The 22592-nt window shown below is 36.0% G+C and overlaps 1 protein-coding gene across 1 annotated transcript in view; it reads right to left on the bottom strand.

Moving 5' to 3' along the window:
• ATP7A (ATPase copper transporting alpha) overlaps nt 1-22592 on the bottom strand; it is a 158884-nt gene that overhangs the window by 42298 nt on the left and 93994 nt on the right. The window contains exons 3-6 of the mRNA XM_005700602.3: nt 14671-15160; nt 13447-14172; nt 8841-9047; nt 5174-5337 (exon numbers count right to left, since the gene is read on the bottom strand). Coding sequence (XP_005700659.1) covers nt 5174-5337; nt 8841-9047; nt 13447-14172; nt 14671-15160 — 1587 coding nt within the window. The remainder of the gene's footprint in view (nt 1-5173; nt 5338-8840; nt 9048-13446; nt 14173-14670; nt 15161-22592) is intronic.

The following is a 22592-nucleotide window of genomic DNA, read 5'->3' as shown; positions in this document are numbered from 1 at the left end:
GAAGGGGACGACTGAGGATGAGACAGCTGGATGGCATCACTGACTCGATGGACGTGAGTCTGAATCAACTCCGGGAGATGGTGATGAACAGGCAGGCCTGGCGTGTTGTGATTCATGGGGTTGCAAAGAGTTGGACACAACTGAGTGACTGAACTGAACTGAACTGAATGTAAGTTTCCACGTTACTCTCTCCATCCATCTCACCCTCTCTCCTCCCCTTTCCCCATGTCCATAAGTCTGTTCTGTGTGTCTGTTTCTCCATTGCTGCCCTGAAATAAATTCTTTGGTACCATCTTTCTAGATTCCATATGTATGCATTCAGTTCAGCTCAGTTCAGTTCAGTCGCCCAGTTGTGTCCGACTCTTTGCAACCCCATGAATCACAGTACGCCAGGCCTCCCTGTCCATCACCAACTCCCGGAGTTCACTCAGACTCGCGTCCATCGAGTCAGTGATGCCATCCAGCCATCTCATCCTCGGTCGTCCCCTTCTCCTCCTGCCCCCAATCCCTCCCAGCATCAGAGTCTTTTCCAATGAGTCAACTCTTCGCATGAGGTGGCCAAAGTACTGGAGCTTTAGCTTTAGCATCATTCCTTCCAAAGAAATCCCAGGGTTAATCTCCTTCAGAATGGACTGGTTGGATCTCCTTGAAGTCCAAGGGACTCTCAACAGTCTTCTCCAAAAAAAAAAAAAAAAGAGTCTTCTCCAACACCAGTTCAAAAGCATCAATTCTTCGGTGCTCAGCCTTCTTCACAGTCCAACTCTCATATCCATACATGACCACTGGAAAAACCATAGCCTTGACTAGACGGACCTTAGTCGGCAAAGTAATGTCTTTACTTTTGAATATGCTATCTAGGTTGGTCATAACTTTTCTTCCAAGGAGTAAGTGTCTTTTAATTTCATGGCTGCAATCACCATCTGCAGTGATTTTGGAGTCCGAAAAATAAAGTCTGACACTGTTTCCACGGTTTCCCCATCTATTTCCGATGAAGTGATGGGACCGGATGCCATTATCTTCGTTTTCTGAATGTTGAGCTTTAAGTCAACTTCTTCACTCTCCTCTTTCACTTTCATCAAGAGGCTTTTTAGTTCCTCTTCACTTTCTGCCATAAGGGTGGTGTCATCTCCATATCTGTGGTTATTGATATTTCTCCCAGCAATCTTGATTCCAGCTTGTGTCCAGTCCAGCGATGCATTAGTACATGCTATTTATCTTTCTGACTTATTTCACTCTGTATAATAGGCTCTAGGTTCATTCACCTCATTAGAACTGTCTCAAATACATTACTTTTTATGGCTGAATAATATTCCATTGTGTATATGTGCCGTAAGTTCTTTATCCATTCATCTGTCAATGGACATCTAGGTTGCTTCCATGTTCTAGTTATTGTAAACAGTGCTACAACAAACATTGGGGTACAAGTGGTTTTTCAATTTTGGTTTCCTCAGGGTATATGCCTAGGAATGGGATTGCTGCATCATATGGTGGTTTTATTCCTAAGGGCTGGGATACTTATTGGTTCCATATATTTAAGGAAACCACTGTGGAATTGTTAGCTGACTACTGAGCTAACCAAACAGAGACTTCAGTGGACACACAGAACAAAGAACATTGACTTTATATAATCAGCTCAGAAATCACTAAAAAAAAACAATCACAATGACAAATAACAACAAACAACAAGCCATAAGGCTAACAGCCAATCTTTCAACAGAAACTCTGCAGGCCAGAAAGGAGTGGCAGGATATACTTAAAGTGATGAAAGGAAAAAAACCTACAATCAAGATTACTCTACCCAGCAAGAATCTCATTCAGATTCAAAGGAGAAATCAAAAGCTCTATAGACAAGCAAAAGCTAAGAGAATTCAGCAGCACCAATCCAGCTCTTCAACAAATGCTAAAGGCCTTTCTCTAGACAGGAAACACAGAAAAGGCCTATAAAATCAAATCCAAAACAATAAAATAAATATTAACAGGATCATATTTATCAATAATCACCTTGACATAAATGGGTTAAATGCTCCAACCAAAAGACAAAGACTGGCCAAATGTATACAAAAACAACATCCCTATATATACTGTTTACCAGAGGCTCACCTCAAACCTAGGGACACATACAGACTGAAAGTGAGGGGCTGAAAAAAGCTATTTCATGCAGACAGAGATCAAAAGAAAGTGGGAGTAGCAATAGTTATATCAGATAAAATAGGCTTTAAAATAAAGACCATCATAATAGACAAAGAAGTTAAGTGAACAAGACAAAATCACTCAGTCGTGTCTGACTCTTTGCAACTCCATGGACCATACAGTTCACGGAATTCTCTAGGCCAGAATACTGGAGTGGGTAGCCTTTCCCTTCTCCAGGGGATCTTCCCAACCGAGGGATCGAACCCAGGTCTCTTGCATTGCAGGTATATTCTTAACCAGTTGAGCCCACAAGGAAAGCCCAAGAATACTGGAGCAGGTAGCCAGTCCCTTCTCCAGTGGATCTTCCTGACCCAAGAATCAACCCAGGGTCTCCTGCATTGCAGGTGGATTCTTTACCAACTTAGCTATCAGGGAAGCCCTAAGGACACTACATAATGATCAAGGGATCAGTCCAAGAGGATATAAAAATTATTAATACATATGCACCCAACATAGGAGTACCTCAATACACAAGGCAAATCCTAACTACTGTTAAAGGGGAAACTGACAGTAACACAATAATCGTGGGGGACTTTAATACCCCACTCACACCAATGGACAGGTCATCCAGACCAAAAAATAATAAGGAAACAAAAGTTTTAAATGATACCTTGGACCAGTTGGACCTAATTGATATTGACAGGGCATTTCACCCCCAAATAATGGATTTCACCTTTTCTCAGGTGCACATGAAACACTTTCCAGGATAGATCACATCCTGGGCCACAAACCAAGCCTTGGTAAATTTTTAAAAAACTGAAGTCATTTCAAGCACCTTTTCTGATCACAATGCTGTAAGATTAAAAATCAACTACAGGGAAAATCTATAAAAAACACAAACATATGGAGGCTAAACAACACACTTCTGAACAACCAACAGATCACTGAAGAAATCAAAAAGGAAATTAAAATATGCCTAGAAACAAATGACAATGAAAACATGACAACCCCAAACCTATGGGATTCAGTACAAGTGGTGCTAAGAGGGAAGTTCATAGCAGTACAAACCTACCTCAAGAAACAAGACAGACATCAAATACACAACCTAACCTAACATCCAAAGCAACTAGAAAAAGATGAACAAAAACCTGCCAAAGTTAGAAGAAGGAAAGAAATCATAAAGATCAGAGCAGAAATAAATGAAAAAGAAATGAAGAAGACTATAGCAAAGATCAATAAAACTAAAAGCTGGTTCTTTGAGAAGATAAACAAAATAGATAAACCATTAGCAAGATTCATCAAGAAAAAAAAGGGAGAAGACTCAAATCAGTAAAATTAGAAATGAAAAAGGAGATGTTACAACAGACAACACAGAAATATAAAAGATCATGAGAGACGACTATGAGCAGCTATATGCCAATAAAATGGACAACTTCAAAGGAATGGACAAATTCTTAGAAAAGTACAACCTTGCAAAACTGAACCAGGAAGAAATGGAAAATTTGAACAGAGCAATCACAAGCACAGAAATTGAAACTATAATGAAAATCTTCCAACAAACAAAAGCCTAGGACCAGATGGCTTCACAGGTGAATTCTACCAAAAGTTTACAGAAGAGCTAACACCTATCCTACTCAAACTCTTCCAGGAAACTGCAGAGGAAGGCAAACTCCCAAACTCATTCTATGAGGCCACCATCACCTTAATACCATAACAAGACAAAGATGCCACAAAAAAAGAAAACTACAGGCCAATATCACTGATGAACATAGATGTAGAAATCCTCAACAAAATTCTAGCAAACAGAATCCAATAACATTAAAAAGACCATACATCATAATCAGGTGGGCTTTATTCCAGGAATGCAAGGATTATTCAATATATGAAAATCAATCAATGTGATATACCATATAAACAAATTAAAAGATAAAAACCATATGATTGTTTGAATAGATGCAGAGAAAGTCTTTGACAAAATTCAACAGCCATTTATGATAAAAACTCTCCAGAAAGTAGGCACAGAAGGAACATACCTCAACATAATAAAAGCCATATACAACAAAACTCATAGCAAACATTATCCTCAGTGGTGAAAAACTGAAAGCATTTCCTTTAAAATCAGGAGCAAGACAAGGGTGCCTACTCTTAACATTACTTGCCTTTTGACTTTGGTTATGGTTTTCTCTCCAAACATGAAATTTTTATGTATCTGAATTTATCAATCTTGTCTTTTATGCATTTTGTATGACACTTAAAAAAACTCTTCCTACTCTAATATTATTTTTTAAACGTTAATTAGGTGTTATCATTGGGAAAAACTAGGTAGTGGTTACAAGGAAATCCTCTGTACTATTTTTGCAACTTCTTTGTGATTTTAAAATTATTTCCACAATGGACTGATGGACTAATGTATGATAAAACAAATAGAGTAAAACATTAATTGTAGAATACATGCAGTGTGTTTGAGAGTGTTCAACTGCACAATTCTTTTGACTTTTCCAATGTCTGAAATTTTTATAATAAAACATTGAAAAAAAACTCTAAATATGTCTTCTAGTAATTCATGGTTCCATTTTTTACATTCAAATTTTTGTCTGAGCTGGAACTTTGGTACAAGGTTAAATTTTTTGTTTTAATTATTCAAGTTATACAAATAAAATATTTTCTGGGTTGGCAAAAATGTCATTTTAAACCAATATAACTTATACCTAGCTTTATGATTTTATTTATAAAATATAAGTCTTTAATGCATCTAGAATTTATTCTTTTATATGCTACTAGGTAGGAATTATACTATATTTTAAAAGTTAACTTTCATTTATTCATTCAAACCCAATTCCTGTTTATTGGTTCTTAATAGAGATGATGATTATCTTTTACATTCTGCACTTGAAGGTCACCATTGTCAATATCTTTCCAGTTTCCTTCATTTTCATTTTATGTTTTACTTTCCCAACATTTTAATTATTTTTGGATCTCTTTTCTGATTTCTTGCCAAGTTTTTCCTGGAAATTCTATTAACCACACAAACCTCCTTACTTACAACAAGTTCCAAAACACCATCTCCTTCATCAGCATTTTCTATCACAATGGCTCCAAATCCAAGCTCTCGGATTAACTCGGCTATCATTGGGGGTTGTATGAGAGCAGGGTTATACCTCACTTCTGCCTTGCCAGCCATCAGAGCCACAAGTACAGAATATATTCCTAGGAATATTGATAAGAAAAACAAGTCAGATAACATTTCTCATAAAAAGAGTAGTCTTTTTAAAAAATATTTATTTATTTGACTGTGCCAGGTCTTAATGCAGCATGTGGGATCTAATTCCCTCACTGGGAATTGAACCCAGGTCACCTGAATTTACAGCATTGAGTGTTAGCCACTGGCCCATTAGGGAAGTTCCCAAGAATAATTTTATAGTAGTTTTCTTTTCATTTAACTATGAAAGGGTTAAGTGAATCTGGAAAATTTTATTTCTTCACTTTTATACAATCTTGAACCCAAATAAAAATTTTTAAAACTTGTCCTCATTTTTAAAAAACTTTTTATTATGGAAAATTTCAAATACACACACACATACTCAAGACAGAACAACATAATAAACTCAATGTACCCATCTCTCAGCTTCAATAACTATCAATAATACTGGGCTGCTCAAGTTTCATACATATTCCTACCCACTCATCCCTACCCTCTACCCTGATTATTCTGAAGCAAATCCCAAATATCATATAATATGTAAAATTTTAAATATGTATCTCTTAAAGATAAGACTCTTTTTCTTGGACTTCCCTGGTGGTCCAGTGGTTAAGAATCCACTTGCCAATGCAGACGACATGGGTTCAATCCCTGATCCACGAGGATCCCACATGCTACAGGGCAACTAAGCCCATGTACCACAACTACTGAGCCTGCGAGCCGCACTATTGAAGCCTGTGTCCCTAGAGCTCGTGCTTCACAACGAGAGGCCACCACAATGAGAAGCCCTCGCACTGCAACTAGAGAAGCCCCGTTCACCACAACTAGAGAAAGCCCACACACAGCAAAAATTGAAAACCCAGCACAGCCAAAATAAATAAATAGATAACCCTTTAAAAAAGACTCTTTTCTTAAAAAAAATAATAATACCATTATCAAACCTAAAATAATTCTTCAATATCATCAAACATCCAGGCAATATTCACATTTCCACAACTGTCTAAGAACTGTTTAACACTGTTTGAATTGCAATCCAAATATAAAGTATTTTTAGGAAATGAATATAAAGTATTTTTAGAAACCTGTAAGATAGAGTCCTAGAGAAAAGAACTCATTTACTTAGGAAATCAACGTAATTGTAGCAAAGAATCTAAGAATATACCAACATACACATTATAATATTATCAAATAACAGTCATTTCTCTCTCAAATTGTATTGCCTGACACACATTAATCTAAAATGCTCTTATTCCGCCCCCCTCCAAAAAGTGCCACACAGCTTAACAAAGCAGTTCATTTTATGGCAGTCATGCTGTTCTCTGGTATCAGCATTTTGTTAACAACCACTCCACTTCTCTAGGTCAGCTATTGCTGTCATTTCCAGGAAGAAAATTAATAACATGCAGCAGAAATGGCAGTTCCTTCTAGGAATCTGTGGCACTTAGTGGCTACCTAACAGGGAATAGGAATCAGCAGTCCATAGGTCAGCTCTGGGGTCTGATAAAAAGAAAAAAATATCCAAATACTAATTTAATAATAGTTTTTAATATGAAAATAAACTATCTAATATAATCTAGCTTTCTATATGAAATTGGCTACCAAAAAAAAGTACTCTTTTCTTTGGAGAAAAAAGGTAGTTACACACTGGGCTTTGTGAGTACCAAATAATTCAGAGGATCGGATCATAGGAAAGTATCAGTGATAAGAGAAGGATATAGGGAAAGGAAAAATATCTTTTCACTTCAGTTGAATGTAATCTATAGCCAAAAAGAAACAGAAAATCTGTTTTTTCAAGTTTCAAAAACATTTTATACTTATATAAATTATGGACAATTTTTAAAATTTTTACTTCAAAATACAATTAGAACTTTTTTCTATTCATTTTTAAAAATATAATCCAGATGAAACTGAGGGAAGACCAGTGCCACTTAATTTAAAAAAAACAGAAGTGAATATAGGTAGATTGTGAATGCAGTGAATGTTGACCCCAGCTAGGCCAAAGATATTTCTAACTAGGTTAAAAGGTGGTAAAGGAGCAATAGAAAGTAATTGAAATAATCAGTTTTAGGGATTAAAAAAAAGATCTGTAACTGTTATCTGTAGTAGCCACTGCTTGTCTCATGAGAAAGTCTGTATCTGAACTTCTCCTAAAATAGTTGGTTCTAAAGTTAAACAAGCCCCTTGGAAATTTCTTTTTGCTTTCATTTTCTTGCAACCTTCCTCCTATTGTTAATCACTCAAAGTATAATTTAGCCCAGACTGCATTCTAATTAGATATAATGCAAGATGAAATGAAGGATGTAGAAATGACAGAATGTGGACAAGATAATATTGAACTTAAGATAGCTCTAGTATATAATAATACATTTTGTTACAAATGTTCTGATCTTTACATATAAGGTGAGTTTATTAGCCATAGGTCTGTATTATTACTCTATATACTTTATTTCCCCAATAGTGATGATAAGCTTATACTAATCTTATTTATTCAGCCCTTGTGACTAACAGCAAGATACCTGGAGCTAGGGCTACCTGAGTACCAAACCTATGACTTCAGGCTCATTAAACATAATCACCTATCTCTATGGTTAACAAATCTACTACACTATGCAATGAAGTCCATTAATGTGAGTGCAAAATTAAAAGCTAAAACATCTGAGTGTGACTAAATAAAAAAACATATTACAGATTTTCTAAGAATTTGTAACCAAAAATGAACACTTGTACACAATATTGAGTAACTTTTGAACACTTTTACTGCAAGTAAAGATCAGTAATCAAACTGCTGGAAGAGAACAATTCTAAAACTTGGCTTTGGTCCAGTGCTTGCCCTGGGTATAGTAATACTGAAAATTATGGATTCTAGCTGTTAGTTTTAAGCATAGCTTTATCAGAAAATTTATGTTTCTTAAAATCTACTGCAGCCAAGGTCCATAAAGAATAATAATCTTATGTATTTCCTTCTGCTGCTGCTGCAAGGTCGCTTCAGTTGCGTCCAACTCTGTGCGACACCATAGACGGCAGCCCACCAGGCTCCTCCATCCCTGGGTTCTCCAGGCAAAAACACTGGAGTGGGTTGCCATTTCCTTCTCCAATGCATGAAAGTGAAAACTGAAAGTGAAGTCACTCAGTCGTGTCCAACTCTTAGCGACCCCATGGACTGCAGCCTATCAGGCTCCTCCATCCATGGGATTTTCCAGGCAAGAGCACCAGAGTGGAGTGCCATTGCCTTCTCCTTTCCTTCTGCTATTTGACTACAAATTTCACTGATATTAAAGTGCAGCCATGAGATTAATGAGACAGGAACTATATCTAAGGGAACAAAAACATTAACAAAAACTGGCTATCAGGAAGTCAAGGTTGTCCTGTAAATCACTGATAGTCTTTATGAGGCCTTGGCAATAATCATAAACATGGTTACAAAACACTTAAGAGGACAAAAAGGACAGAGTTCTCAAATTAGTACATAAAATAGCAAGTTTTAAGAGTGTCTTACCTAAGAGTGTCTTACCTTCTTCTCGTCTTAAATTCCGTTCAATGTTTGCTACACAGGAAGCACAAGTCATACCAGTGACCTGTATATAACACTTAGATGAAGTCTTTGGCTCCTCCTTGTCATGAATTGGTGTCATCATTTTGGTGTGAAATTCATTAGTTGAGGTCAAAAGTGGCATTTCTGATGAGGGCTGAGCTATTACTACCAACGGCTCATTTGTATCTGGTGGACAGGGAAAGATTCTTTTCATTTGAGGTATTCTCCAGCTGCATCCTCGTCATTTATCACAATCCACACCTCCTGGCACTGTCAACGCTGCTGCAGCTGCTGCTGCTAAGTCGCTTCAGTCGTGTCTGACTCTGTGTGACCCCACAGACAGAAGCCCACCAGGCTCCTCTGTCCCTGGGATTCTCCAGGCAAGAATACTGGAGTGGGTTGCCATTTCCTTCTCCAATGCATGCATGCATAGTAAGTCACTTCAGTCGTGTCCAACTCTGTGTGACTCCATGGACAGCAGCCCACCTGGCTCCTCTGTCCACGGGATTCTCCAGGCAAGAATACTGGAGTGGGTTGCCATTTCCTTCTCCAGGCACTGTCAACCCATTCCTTTAAAACTGTCATGGACCTAGAGCCCTGTGCAATGCTATCTTTACACTTTCCAGGATGTGACTTCCAAGTTCAACACTGCCCATTCCAATTCTTGGGAAAATCGGAACTAGCTGAATAAACAGAACTTTATATCAAGATCTTCAAGCCCATTATCTCTACCCCAAACTCCAGTAGACAGTGGTTTATTAATAGAAAGACTTTAGTTTTATAATGAATTTCTATCATTATGTTAATGATTTACATACTGGCAGTAAAGCAATTCGTGTAAGTGGGACAAAAAGCAATCTGCAAAACAGCAATGCAGTACAATGTCATTTAAAAATTGTTAGAGTGCATACACGAGAACATGCATAAGCAAGCCTAGGAAGGTACATACCAAACTACTAGTAGAGGCTATTTCTGGGGAATCAGGTTATAGCAGGAATAGAATAACAGAAAGATGAACCAATTTCCTCTATAGACACTGCTGTATGCTTGAATTTTAACAATAATACATAGTGTTTTTTAAATTAAACTGTCTTTGGTGGACAATGGAAGAAGAGGCAAGGATTAAGTCAGCAATAATCTTCATTTTTCACAAAGTGTTCAGAGAATTTTTCTGTAGAATGTTTATGGACTGTGAAGCAGTGGAAAGCATCTGTCATCCCAGAAGCTCCCCTGCAGTCTTAGCGGAGACTTACTTTATCCATTTCAGTATTAATCACCTCCCAAGAAGGGAGAAAGTATTCTTTTTAGCACTTCCATGTGCCTGCAAAAAAGCTAAAGATTTTCAACTCTGCTGCAGAGATAAGGAGGAAAAGAAGTGATGTGGAAATTTCCACTAATATGTTACTTCTTTCCCTTGGGCAAAAAAACTGATTCAAGTCTATTTGGCTAGTCCATAGAGGAAACCCTTCATAGCAGAGCTGGTTTTTAGGATACCGAAAAAAGGCATTTTTGAAGAAACTTTAACAAAAGCCTGACCACTTCCATAACAAAAGCCTGACTTCTCAAATCAGTTATAATAAAGGCTCTTAAATTTTGACATATAATCACCTGGGGGATCTTGCTAAAATGCAGATTCTGATTCAGTACATTGAGGGTGAGGCCTGAAATTCTGTTCCAATAAGCTTCCAAGTGATGGCAGTACTGCCAGTCTGGGTATAGCAAAGGACACTTTCCAAAATTAGACAGTCTCTGATCTTATATGTGAATCAATTCAGAAAATGATATTCATTCAGATTATGAGAGTATTATTTAGAACAAAGAGGACAAAATTTACCAAATAGTACCAAAAATTCAAAAAGGAGGCTCATTTGCTCAAAAGAAATAGCTTTGGCTTGGGGGAAAAAACATTATTTTGGTCTAGCCAAGAGCTTATTCATTCTATCCTAATTATTATGAAGATTTAAAATTTTGAACTTGGACAATGAAAGTTTATATTACCAATTACTTTAAGTCTTATTAAAGAGTAATTTAGTTATTTCAGGTACCAGAAGTAACCAAAACACCATCTGCAATTTCACACTCTAGAAGTACAGTATTGAATTAAAATAAGTCATAGAGGTAACCCCTTTTAGTTACAATGGCATGATTTCTCAACAAAGATTCACAAAATTGTGACCTTTACCCCAGTGAATGTGGCAAGAGCAAATGCTTCCATCTTTCACAGAGGCAGTACAGGTGTTAAAAAGCCACAGTGAATTAAATGGCTAGTTTCTTTAAACTGGCCTTTCTAAAAACTGTAGCAATACTACTTATGCATAAATGAATTCAAAAGAAGACTGACTCTCCTGCATGTGAGGCAACAATCAGAAAAGAATCCAAAAATTTCAGGAAAGGGTTTCTAGTCTGATCCTCAAAACTGGCAGATTTAGTCTAAAGTAATATGAATAAATATATAATCAGAAAATGGCTTAAAAACAACTATGTTTATGTTTAACTATAAACAGCATGTCTGCAACTTACTCTCAAATGATTCAGAAAAAGATAGCTACGTGTGTGTGTGTATTGTGTGTTTGAATATATGTCTATAGACATATGTTTAGAGAGAAAGAATGATAAAACAAATGCAGCAACAGTATTAACAATGGAATCTGAGTAAAATTGGTAAACAGGAATTCTTTGTACTATTCTTGCAGCTTTTCTGTAAGTTTGAAATTAAAGATTAAAAAGTTACAAAAAAGGAAAAGGAATTTAACCGAGTATTTTGTTTGCTTTAATTGGTTAGTGAAGACAACTTCATATATTATATATCTTCTTACAATAATGACGATATTGGTGGTCATGATAAAAAGCACCTCCTATATTTCTATTTTGTTTATTAACATTTATTGTCCACCCAGGACTGGTATGACATGAAGGCGAAATGCAATGATCCCTCTAAGTCTATATGAACAGGTTTCAGAGTGGTAGACTATGAAGCCTGGACCGGCATTGACACTAGCATTCAGAAAATGGGCAGCCACAATTCCGGTGGCATCTTAAACTCTGATTGATCTATAGCCGAAACACACAATGCAGTCAATTGATATTAACTTTTTATCCCAATAATATGGGTTAATGTAGTCATAATTCATAAGTTATTTTATGGTCATAATCACTTTGCCAAGGTTTTCTACCTATTCATTATGGCTTTTAAAATGTTTGTTATTGTTGCTGCTTAGTCACTAAGTCGTGTCTGACTCTTTTGTGACCCCACGAACTGTAGCCTGCCAGGCTCTTCTGTCCATAGGATTTCCCAGGCAAGAATACTGGAGTGGGTTGCCATGCCCTCATCCAAAGGATCTTCCTGACCCTGCGATTGAACCCATGTCTCTTGCACTGCAGGTGAATTCTTCACCGCTGAGCCACCAGGGAAGTCCAATGACACTGTCTAGAAATTAGTTATTCAATTTTTCCATTAATATTCAGAGCAAGAAATTTCATTTAGGGAATTTCCAGTTTAATTCAAGGCTAGGTTCAATTCTAGTTCAAAACAAGTTCACATGGGCAAATTCCATTGGACATACATCTCTGGTTTCAGTTCAAGGTAAGAGCTGCCAGAAAACAGGAAGACTTTGGGCCAGTTCTAGAGTCAGGTTAATTAGAATGCCTAAATTTGAAACTACTGCTTAAATCTACTATTTATCTCTACTATTTTCATTTTCTTTTTAAAATTTTTGTTTGCAATATAGTTGATTTACAATATTATATTAGTTTCAAGTGTACAGCATAGTGAATCAGCTATACATATACATATATCCATTCTTTTTTTTTTTTTTAAGATTCTTTTCCCATATAGGCCATTATGGAGCACTGAGTAGAGTTCCCTGGGCTATACAGCAGGTTCTTATTAGTTACCTGTTTTATATATAATAGTGTGTATATGTCAACCAAATCTCCCAATTTATCCCTCCTCCCCCATCCCTTGGTAACTGTAAGTTTGTTTTCTACATTTGAGGCTCTATTTTTTTCTTTTAAAATAACATTTGCTTCTCCCATATTATATATACATAAATATATACAAATATACATATAACCCTGTCACAAAAAACTTAAAATACATAGGAAAGCACAATGAAAACAAATTATCACCTTTATCCTACCACTCACAAATAACTACGATTAAAATTTTGTTCACATTCTACCAGGAATTTTATTCATATACATAAATAACAAACATAGCATAAATCCTTATACATGTGTTTATAAAATTTTGACCATATGACTTTTTCACTTGCTTTTTCATTTAACAAAATATCTCACTTTCCCGTGGCATTAAGTATCTTCAACACCATAATTTTTATGGCTTCAGAGCATTTCCTCATATGGAGGTATCATGCTTTATTTAAAGTTTCTTGTTTCTATATAATTATGCAAACATCATTATGCATCTTTATATATGCTTCATATATGCTGCTGACATATGTCATATTTCTAAAAAGTAGAACTACAGTGCCTATTACTCATTTTTCACTGATAAAAGCCAAAAGAATTAGCAAAGTGTAAATAAAAGAACATTAGAGGAATCAAAGAAAAAAATGATAATTACCTGACAAGGAAGCATCAAATCCCATGTTTTCTATTGCTTCTCTCAAGGTTTCTGGAGAGGTTAGTAAAGGATCATACTCAACAGTCCCTTTGCCATTTGCAAGTGATACTTGTATGGATTTTACACCTGCCTGTTTTGATATGACACCTTCAATAGACTGCACACATGAATTACAAGTCATGCCATCAATGTTTATCACAGTTTCTTGAGTTAGAGGCTGGCTAACTATGTTCAAAGGACTCTTTTGAAGAGATGAGCTGGAGGGAGAGTTTGAGGTACTCTCAATTTCACTTGCACTACTAACTCTATATTGCCCTTGTGATATGGCCTCTATTGCTTTTTTCAGTGTTTCTGGAGTGACTAAACTTGCATTGTACTTTACTATGGCAGATTTATTCTCTAAAGAAACTACTACACTGCTTATATGTTGGAGTGTAGATAAAGCACTTTCAATATTTGACACACATGATTTACAATGCATGCCATCTATGGTGAAAATGACTGTTGAATTACTCGTGTATGATGGACTCCTTTGCTGTGATCCTTCTGAGGATTTGACTGGTGTGTTCTTTAGACGTTCTATGTCAATAGCTCCCAATTTGAGGTATTTGGGCTGTTTTTTGATGAATGCTGTGAAGCCCACAACTTCAATCTGCTTTTTTATTTCCTCTGCTGTGATAAGATGAGGTTGATAAACAACAGTAGCTTCTTGATTGTCCAAGGAAACTAGTTAATAGAAAAAAAATATTTAATTCAGTTATTTCTGAGCCACTTCAGAAAACATTCTGTAGACCAAATTAATACCACACATAATTGTTTCTTTCTCATTGTTGTCATTATCCTTTCTTAAAATAATTCTGTTCTTTTCAGAAAATGTTACTGATGTGACCACTGTATCTGTGGTCTCCAAGTTTCTGCATGCCTAAATAGAAACAGAGGTCAAGAGGACCCTAGGCATGTTGCGTTAAGAACCCTGAACTCCATAAATGCCACCTTGTCTGCCTTTTATGCTAGTTCAAGATTCATGTAACTTTTAATTATAACCATTAACTTTACTTGACATTAATCCTGGGAATACACTGTTTCTCAGACTTCAATGAAGCAGTAACATTCTAGTCCCACAGATTCAAAACCCATGCTTAAAGGAAAATGCTAAAGTTAAAAGACCAAAACAGAAAACCAAGCCTTACAAAGCAATCAAATAAACAATATCAGTCATACTACCTTTAATTCGCTGAACACCTTGCAGTTTCCCAATTTTTCCTTCAATGGTGCTAGTACATGAATGGCAGGTCATCCCTTCCACCTTCATCTTCAGCATGACTTCACCTGGTTGAGCCATACTATAATCTTCGCAAGTTCCTGACTTTTTTTCCAGAGTTCCAGTATCTAAACTGAGATCAGGAACCAGCTCTACTATCTGATTGGCATTCACTATAGAAGGGATTATTGTCACCACTGCAGTTCTCTGCTGAGGGGAAATTTTAATATCTGTCACACCCTTGGTCTTGAGCAATATGCTTTGGATATGGTCCCATGGCGGAACCAGTGAAGCAGTACCAGTCAGAAACACAGTTTCAGTTAAAACAGGGAGAGGCTTAGGATTGTGGAGAATAGCATCAAAGCCCATATCATCAATAGCTTCCTGCAGGGTCTTTGGAGTTTGTAGTTTGGGGTCATAAATAATAGTTGCATTTTTTTCTTCCAGTGAAACCTTTGGGAAAGAAATTGCAGAAGTCATTTTAATTAAATTTTATGATATGGAACTTAAAATTATCAATCATCACACCACCATCAAGAATGAAACAAATAATTAAATCAAATAGAGTTTCTTTACTAGTTCTCATCTTTCCTATTCTCTTTAGAAAGCAGCACAAAATGTCTGTGTACCTACAGGAATGGCAAAGCTCTATGTAGGTGTACTTGACTCAGGTAATGATTAGGCATTTGAAATGTGCACAGACAAACACACCTTAGAATTTCATAACAGAGAACAAACTATTCTTCATCTCCTTTCACAAAGTATTCCAACACTTAGCACTCTACCAATTCAAAAGATAATTTCAGGAAAGAGGATCACCTACATAAAACAAATTGGAAATGAAGTTTAAAGTTTTAAAATGTTCAATTAAGATAAACTTGTTGCAAGGAAAGGTATAAACATGCTGGTTTATGAAGACAATATTCATAGGTTTTTTTTTTCTTTCACTTGATTTTATTTTTTTTCCTTTCACTTGATTTTAGCAAGTATTTCTATAACCTTCTACTATAGTCCAGTATTACTTTTGTGCAAAATAAGAACATCTTTATAATTTTTCCTGATTTGATTATTAAAATAATGATTATATTCTTAAAGCTCAGCAACTGAATATAATTTAACTACTACCTGGACATCTTACCCTGCATCTCTTTGGGTAACACATGGGTTATAAAGATTTATGAAGTAGTCACATACACACACCCACACACACACAAAACTTGGTTGAATCAGAAGATTTGAGCTCCAGTGTCAATTCTCCACTTACAAGTTAACCATACTCACTAGCTCTACCATCAGAAAAATGAAGAAATGTGCTCTATTATCTTCCAGGGTTGTTATAAGGATCATATGAGTAAACAGGAAAGTAGTTCTTTGAAGCAGTAAGTCATATAAAAGTAAACACTGAAAAACTAATATTTATCAAACACTTATTATATGTGCCAGGAACTAAGATTTTCATGATACAAAGCTGATCATGACATAGTCACAGGGAGCAATGCTAGAACAGAGGACAGAAAAAATGAACACCCATTCATCCCAGGGAATGTGTGTCAAAAAAGCTTCTTACGGGAGATAATACCTGAATGTTAAAGGAATAACAGAAATTAGCAAGGACATTTGAAGCAGGGAACTCATGACAAATGTACACACAAAAGTAGAGAAAAATGAAAGGCTGCATAATTAGGCAACTGCTTTATCATGGGGGCTCTTGTATGCCAATAATCATCTGTGCTTTATTCTATAGGTAATAGAGAGTCATGGAAAAGTTAAGCAGGGGAATGACATAGTTATATTTGCATTTAGAGAAGAATCATTTTGGAGTGATGGAACTGTGCTGTCCTGGCTTGGGGTAGTTAAATTAATCTATGTGTGTTAGTCGCTCAGTCGTGTCCGACTCTTTGCAACCCCATGGACTGTGGCCTGCCAGGCTCCTCTGTCCATGGGATTCTTCAGGAAAGAGTACTGGAGTGGGTTGCCATTTACTTCTCCAAATTAATTTATACATGCGTTAAAATTAACCAAACCTAAAAAAAGCAAGCAAACAAACAAAAAATTCATAGAACTGTATGCCAAAAAGAAGTCAATTTGGGAGTATAATTTTAAAAACAAAAATGAAAAGATTAAAAAATTCAGTTCCTCAATTGCATTAGCCACATTTCTAGTGTTCAATGGCCAATGTGGCTGCCACAAGGGACAGAGTAAATACAGAACATTTTCACCATTACAGAATGTTCCATTGGACAGTACTGCTCTATGTATTACTCTACTTCTGATCAAATGCCAAACTTTTAAAAAGGGAAGGGGATTTTTCCCCCTCTAGGCTTAAATATATCTGGTATCTCATAAACAAGTCCTGATTTTGAGCTAATCCCCAACTCCTCCTGCCAAATTTCAATTTACCAACGTACCCAATGAGGAAGTGTTGTGAAAATTGATTTTTAAAAGCAAAAATCACTTTATCATCCAATGATTTGCTATACTTTTTATTGCCATAGCCTGTCTTCTAGATATAAAAGACATTAAAAAAAAAAACAAGGAAACTATGTATATAAAATACTATACAAAAAAGTTGTATTACCCTATGTTGTTTTCATGCTGCAAACCAGAAAACACTTCCTTATTCAGTAACTTCTATTTGTGTGTTTTAAGGCCAGGTCAGCCATACCTAGCACAAAAAAAAATGTTCCCCTTTGGGATAACAGCACTTGACTTTTCCTCTGAATGTTAGATATCAAAGAGATTTTTCAAGCCCAAGGTCTCAAAGGAAACAAAAACAGGCAGCACCTTTGTGTAAGAGGAAATTCACCAAGTGTTTATCACAATACTATTCTGGATGCCAAATCCTTGAGCAGGAAGCTAAAATAGCACTTATTTATTTAACAAACATTTACTGAATACCTATCACGCGCTAGTTATCCAATGGTGAGTAAAAGCAAGCATAGACTCCAAAGAACTGGAAATTGCTGGGAGCAATCTGTCTGATTCTGGGTCTGTGCCACTCTCCTTGAACACCACCAATGCAAACCACCTTCGCCTATTCCCCACAGTGCTCCAAAGTTTCAACTGCTTGTTTTTCCTCTCAGAATCTTTCATTAGGAATCAATGTTGTTTTGTTTTTTCCCAGGGGAACTACGTTTCTATTTTATCAATAGTTCCCCTGAAAATAAACATCCAAAAGTCTACAATCTATAAATGTGGCTCCTATGAAGGACTCAAGATGGAGCACTGTTCACTATATTTAGATGAAGGTAGGAGTGAAAGATGGAGAAGGAAATGGCAACCCACTCCAGTATTCTTGCCTGGAGAATCCCAGAGACAGAGGAGCCTAGTGGGCTGCCATCTATGGGGTCGCATAGAGTCAGACACGACTGAAGTGACTTAGCAGCAGCAGCAGCAGCAGCAGGAGTGAAAGAAGAAAAGAAACCAAATATACTCTGTGGCCTCAACAGTATTAACAGTGGTGTAGAGGGTGCTGTCCATAGATATTGTAAAGATCCATTATTTTGATGCATAAGGAGTTATTTGTCTACTGAAATGTCTAAAACATGAAATTCAAGCATCATATACTTTATCTGTATGTAATTTCTGTACAATTTGCATAAATATAAAAAGGCTGCATCATCTATTCTCAAGCAAGAAACTTAAGAGAAATCTAAGGGCTTAAGTTTCTTGAAAGACAGTTCTTTTGACTTCTACATTTCTATAAAAGCTAAAAACTGTTATTACCACTTCTTGGGTTGTCATTAGTATATTTTCTTTTGTGTATTCCTTCTCATCTGATAATAAAAGGTGATCCAACTTCCTATCTGAAGGCTAGGACACTGAAAAAATTGCTCAAGAAATTCAGCAAGAAAATGAAAGAGCTAGAATTCAAATGTAGGTCTCTGTAACTCCAAAGTCCATACTCTTTCCACTTATACATGATGAGGCTAGATGATCTCTGATCTCCTTGAAAAAACAAAATTCTATGCCTGTGATTTGAACAATTTGTGACTTATAAATAAAAATACCTGATAAGTATGAAATATTTCTAGTGTGTGAACTAAATTTTAGTTCTATGTTTACTTTTCCCCTCTACATTTCATATCTTCTCCCATACCAGTTTAAATTAAAAAACGACTAACAGAACGTATTTCCTTAGGTTTTTACCAAGATTTGACAATTATATTCTATATTCTAACATTTCCCCATTTTTAAAAGTCACTTTGGGAAAGGTACTTTGCTTTAGCACACTGAAATTCTCTTTTGTCCCCTCAGGAGTTAATTGATACATCAGCATAATAAATTCAGATTCAGTCAGTTCAGTTCACTTCAGTCGCTCAGTCGTGTCCTACTCTTTGAGACCCCATGAATAGCAGCACGCCAGGCCTCCCTTGTCCATCACCAACTCCCGGAGTTCACTCAGACTCGCGTCCATCGAGTCAGTGATGCCATCCAGCCATCTCATCCTCGGTCATCCCCTTCTCCTCCTGCCCCCAATCCCTCCCAGCATCAAAGTCTTTTCCAATGAGTCAACTATCCTCATGAGGTGGCCAATGCACTGGAGTTTCAGCTTCAGCATCATTCCTTCCAAAGAAATCCCAGGGCTGATCTCCTTCAGAATGGACTGGTTGGATCTCCTTGAAGTCCAAGGGACTCTCAAGAGTCTTCTCCAACACCACAGTTCAAAAGCCATCAATTCTTCGGCACTCAGCCTTCTTCACAGTCCAACTCTCACATCCATACATGACCACAGGAAAAACCATAGCCTTGACTAGACAGACCTTAGTCGGCAAAGTAATGTCTCTGCTTTTCTATATGCTATCTAGGTTGGTCATAACTTTTCTTCCAAGGAGTAAGCATCTTTTAATTTCATGGCTGCAATCACCATCTGCAGTGATTTTGGAGCCCCCAAAAATAAAGTCTGACACTGTTTCCACTGTTTCTCCATCTATTTCCCATGGAGTGATGGGACCAGATGCCATGATCTTTGTTTTCTGAATGTTGAGCTTTAAGCCAACTTTTTCACTCTCCTCTTTTACTTTCATCAAGAGGCTTTTTAGTTCCTCTTCACTTTCTGCCATAAGGGTGGTGTCATCTGCATATCTGAGGTTATTGATTATTTCTCCCGGCAATCTTGATTCCAGCTTGTGTTTCTTTCAGTCCAGAGTTTCTCATGATGTATTCTGCATATAAGTTAAATAAGCAGGATGACAATATACAGTCTTGGCGTACTTCCTTTTCCTATTTGGAACCAGTCTGTTGTTCCATGTCCAGTTCTAACTATTGCTTCCTGGCCTGCATACAGATTTCTCAAGAAGCAGGTTAGGTGGTCTGGTATTCCCATCTCTTTCAGAATTTTCCACAGTTTATTGGGATCTACACAGTCAAAGGCTTTGGCATAGTCAATAAAGCAGAAATAGATGTTTTTCTGGAACTCTCTTGCTTTTCCCCCATGCTACTAAGCCAGTGGGGAAATCTTCAAATGTTTTAAAGCCTATTTTCTAACATTTTCATAACAACTCAATATAGAGGGATTCAGAGGTTTTGCAGGAGCTTGAAAGGATCCTGTCCTTCTACAGAGACTAAACTCAGAAAAGTAAAATGATTCATCAATAATCTTGAATTTCTAATATGTCTGATTCTTCTTACACAATATATTTTGCCAACTAGATACTATATAAAATACACAATAGGAATCCCATTTATATTACATATGTCTCAATATAAATTTTATTACTGTTTGCTGAAAAAACAATATATATTATATATATATATTTTAACTGAGTAACACTCTGATGTTTCAATAAAAGATACTGAAAATTAAAGTATAAGAGGAAGGCATCAAATTCTATTGATATTTATCCAATTTGACCAACCTAAATAAAAGTTACAACTTAAAAATTTTAAATCAATGTACGAACTAGCAAAAGACAATTCTTAGAGACTAAGACAACAGCCCAAAACCACTCTAAAAATTCAAAGGTCAAATGTTTGAAAATGAAAAAGATGTGAAGATTTTGTTAGTTTAAGTTGTAGTATTGTTTTTCTATAAATTGAGTGTTTTGTCTGAATTTTCATTACTAATATAATTTCATTTTCTTCAAAAATTATGTAACTAATGAATGATTATTCATTATAAAAATTTATATACAAAGAAAGGAAATAGTAAAGGTCCTTCTTTACATGATTCCTCTACTGCTAGTTTTTAACCTTTGATTTGATATTTCTTTGATCCTTGGTTCAACTAAATCAGAAACCTAAGCCTGTTTGAATAACTGATTCTACATCTTCATGGATGGCCATTTATTACCTAAGAATTTATACAAGGCAAAATGCCTATATTACTGTAATAAAGCATTTGAAAAAAAAAATGTTCAATGCACTATCATCATCTGCCATACCAAATGCTAAAGGGAAAAAGTTCCAAATAGAAATAAAGATGGATTTCTATATGCTGACAGGAAACAATAAGATGTATTTGCTAGGTGAAAAAAAGCAAGGTTAGAACAGTATGTATATAGTATGCTTCCATTTATATACAAAGGAGATACACACACATATATACACAGTTAACCCTTAAACAACAAGGAGATGAGGGTGAGGGCACCCACCTCATGTATAACTTTACATTTGGCCCTCCATATCCTCAGTTCCACACCCTCAGATTCAACCAACCACAGATCATGTAGTACTATAACACATATTTATTGAAAAAATGTGTATAAGTGGACCCGTGCAGTTCAAATCTAGGTTGTTCAGTCAGCATATAGATCTACAAATGTTATTCATCTTATATTCAGTCTATTTCTAGGAGAATTCATACATAGGAAACTGATAACTGGTTTCTTTTGGAAGGGGATTTTACTCTGGACATATGTTACTTTTTCAATAATTTTTAAAAAATAGTTAATATTAAGGGGAGTAAGGAATGTATTGATCCACAGGATGAATTTGGTAACTGCTAGCATCTAGATTGTTTTTTTGGGGGGCTACATTGTGCAGCTTGTGTGATCTTTGTTCCCTGGCCAGGGATTAAACCTGGACCCTCAGCAGTGAGTCCTAACCACTGAATTGCAAGGGAATTACCTAAGCGGTCATTTTTTTAAAGGACAGTCTGTGTTAGGAAAATGGACTGCAGCCTTTATCTGAGTAAAGGAAAAGGCACACAAAATGCAGTTAAGTTTCAAGGACAAAGTAATCTGTTAATAAGGCATTAACCTTTAGAGCCATTTGGTGCTTATATCTAATTAAATTTAATTTTACATTACCATTTTCAAAAAGGCCAATCTCAGAGAAAGACTTTCACATTATCTACCCATTTTATTTTCCCCCTGAACAGACAACTGTGGCAATTAAATAAAGCTTCAAGTTAATCTCTTTAAAGTCTACAGTCTTGGCAGAACAAGAGTATAACACTCATTTATAAACTTTGCAATTTAAGATATAATACCCAAAATATATTTAAATGCTGAAGCTGCAAGAGGTATAATCATATTCATTCTTATTTCAAAATTAGAGACTTCTTGACTATTCACTTGCCTTGAATCCTGTTAATTAAATCTCTAATCTGTTCCACTGCAACATTTTTTAAATAAAACAATCATACTCAGTTTAACATCACAATTGTATTAATTCATATCAGAGTTTTATTCCAAACACAACAAACATCTCTTCGACTTTAACACCAAAATTATATTAATTCATATCAGAGTTTTATTCCAAATACAACGAACAGCTCCTAGACTTAGCTGAAACAATGTCCTCTTCAAATCTGGTTTCTGAATTGACTACACATTAGTCTTAATTATAATCTCAGAAACTATGATCCAGAAAATTTAAACCTTAACAGTCTTTGAGAAGTGACCAATATTTATGTGTTAACATGTTAAGCTGCATTCTGACT

This window comes from Capra hircus (genome assembly GCF_001704415.2).
Source record: "Capra hircus breed San Clemente chromosome X unlocalized genomic scaffold, ASM170441v1, whole genome shotgun sequence".
NCBI classification, from domain to species: domain Eukaryota; kingdom Metazoa; phylum Chordata; class Mammalia; order Artiodactyla; family Bovidae; genus Capra; species Capra hircus.
Note: the sequence above shows the minus strand (reverse complement) of the source record. Positions and strands in the feature narration are given on the sequence as shown.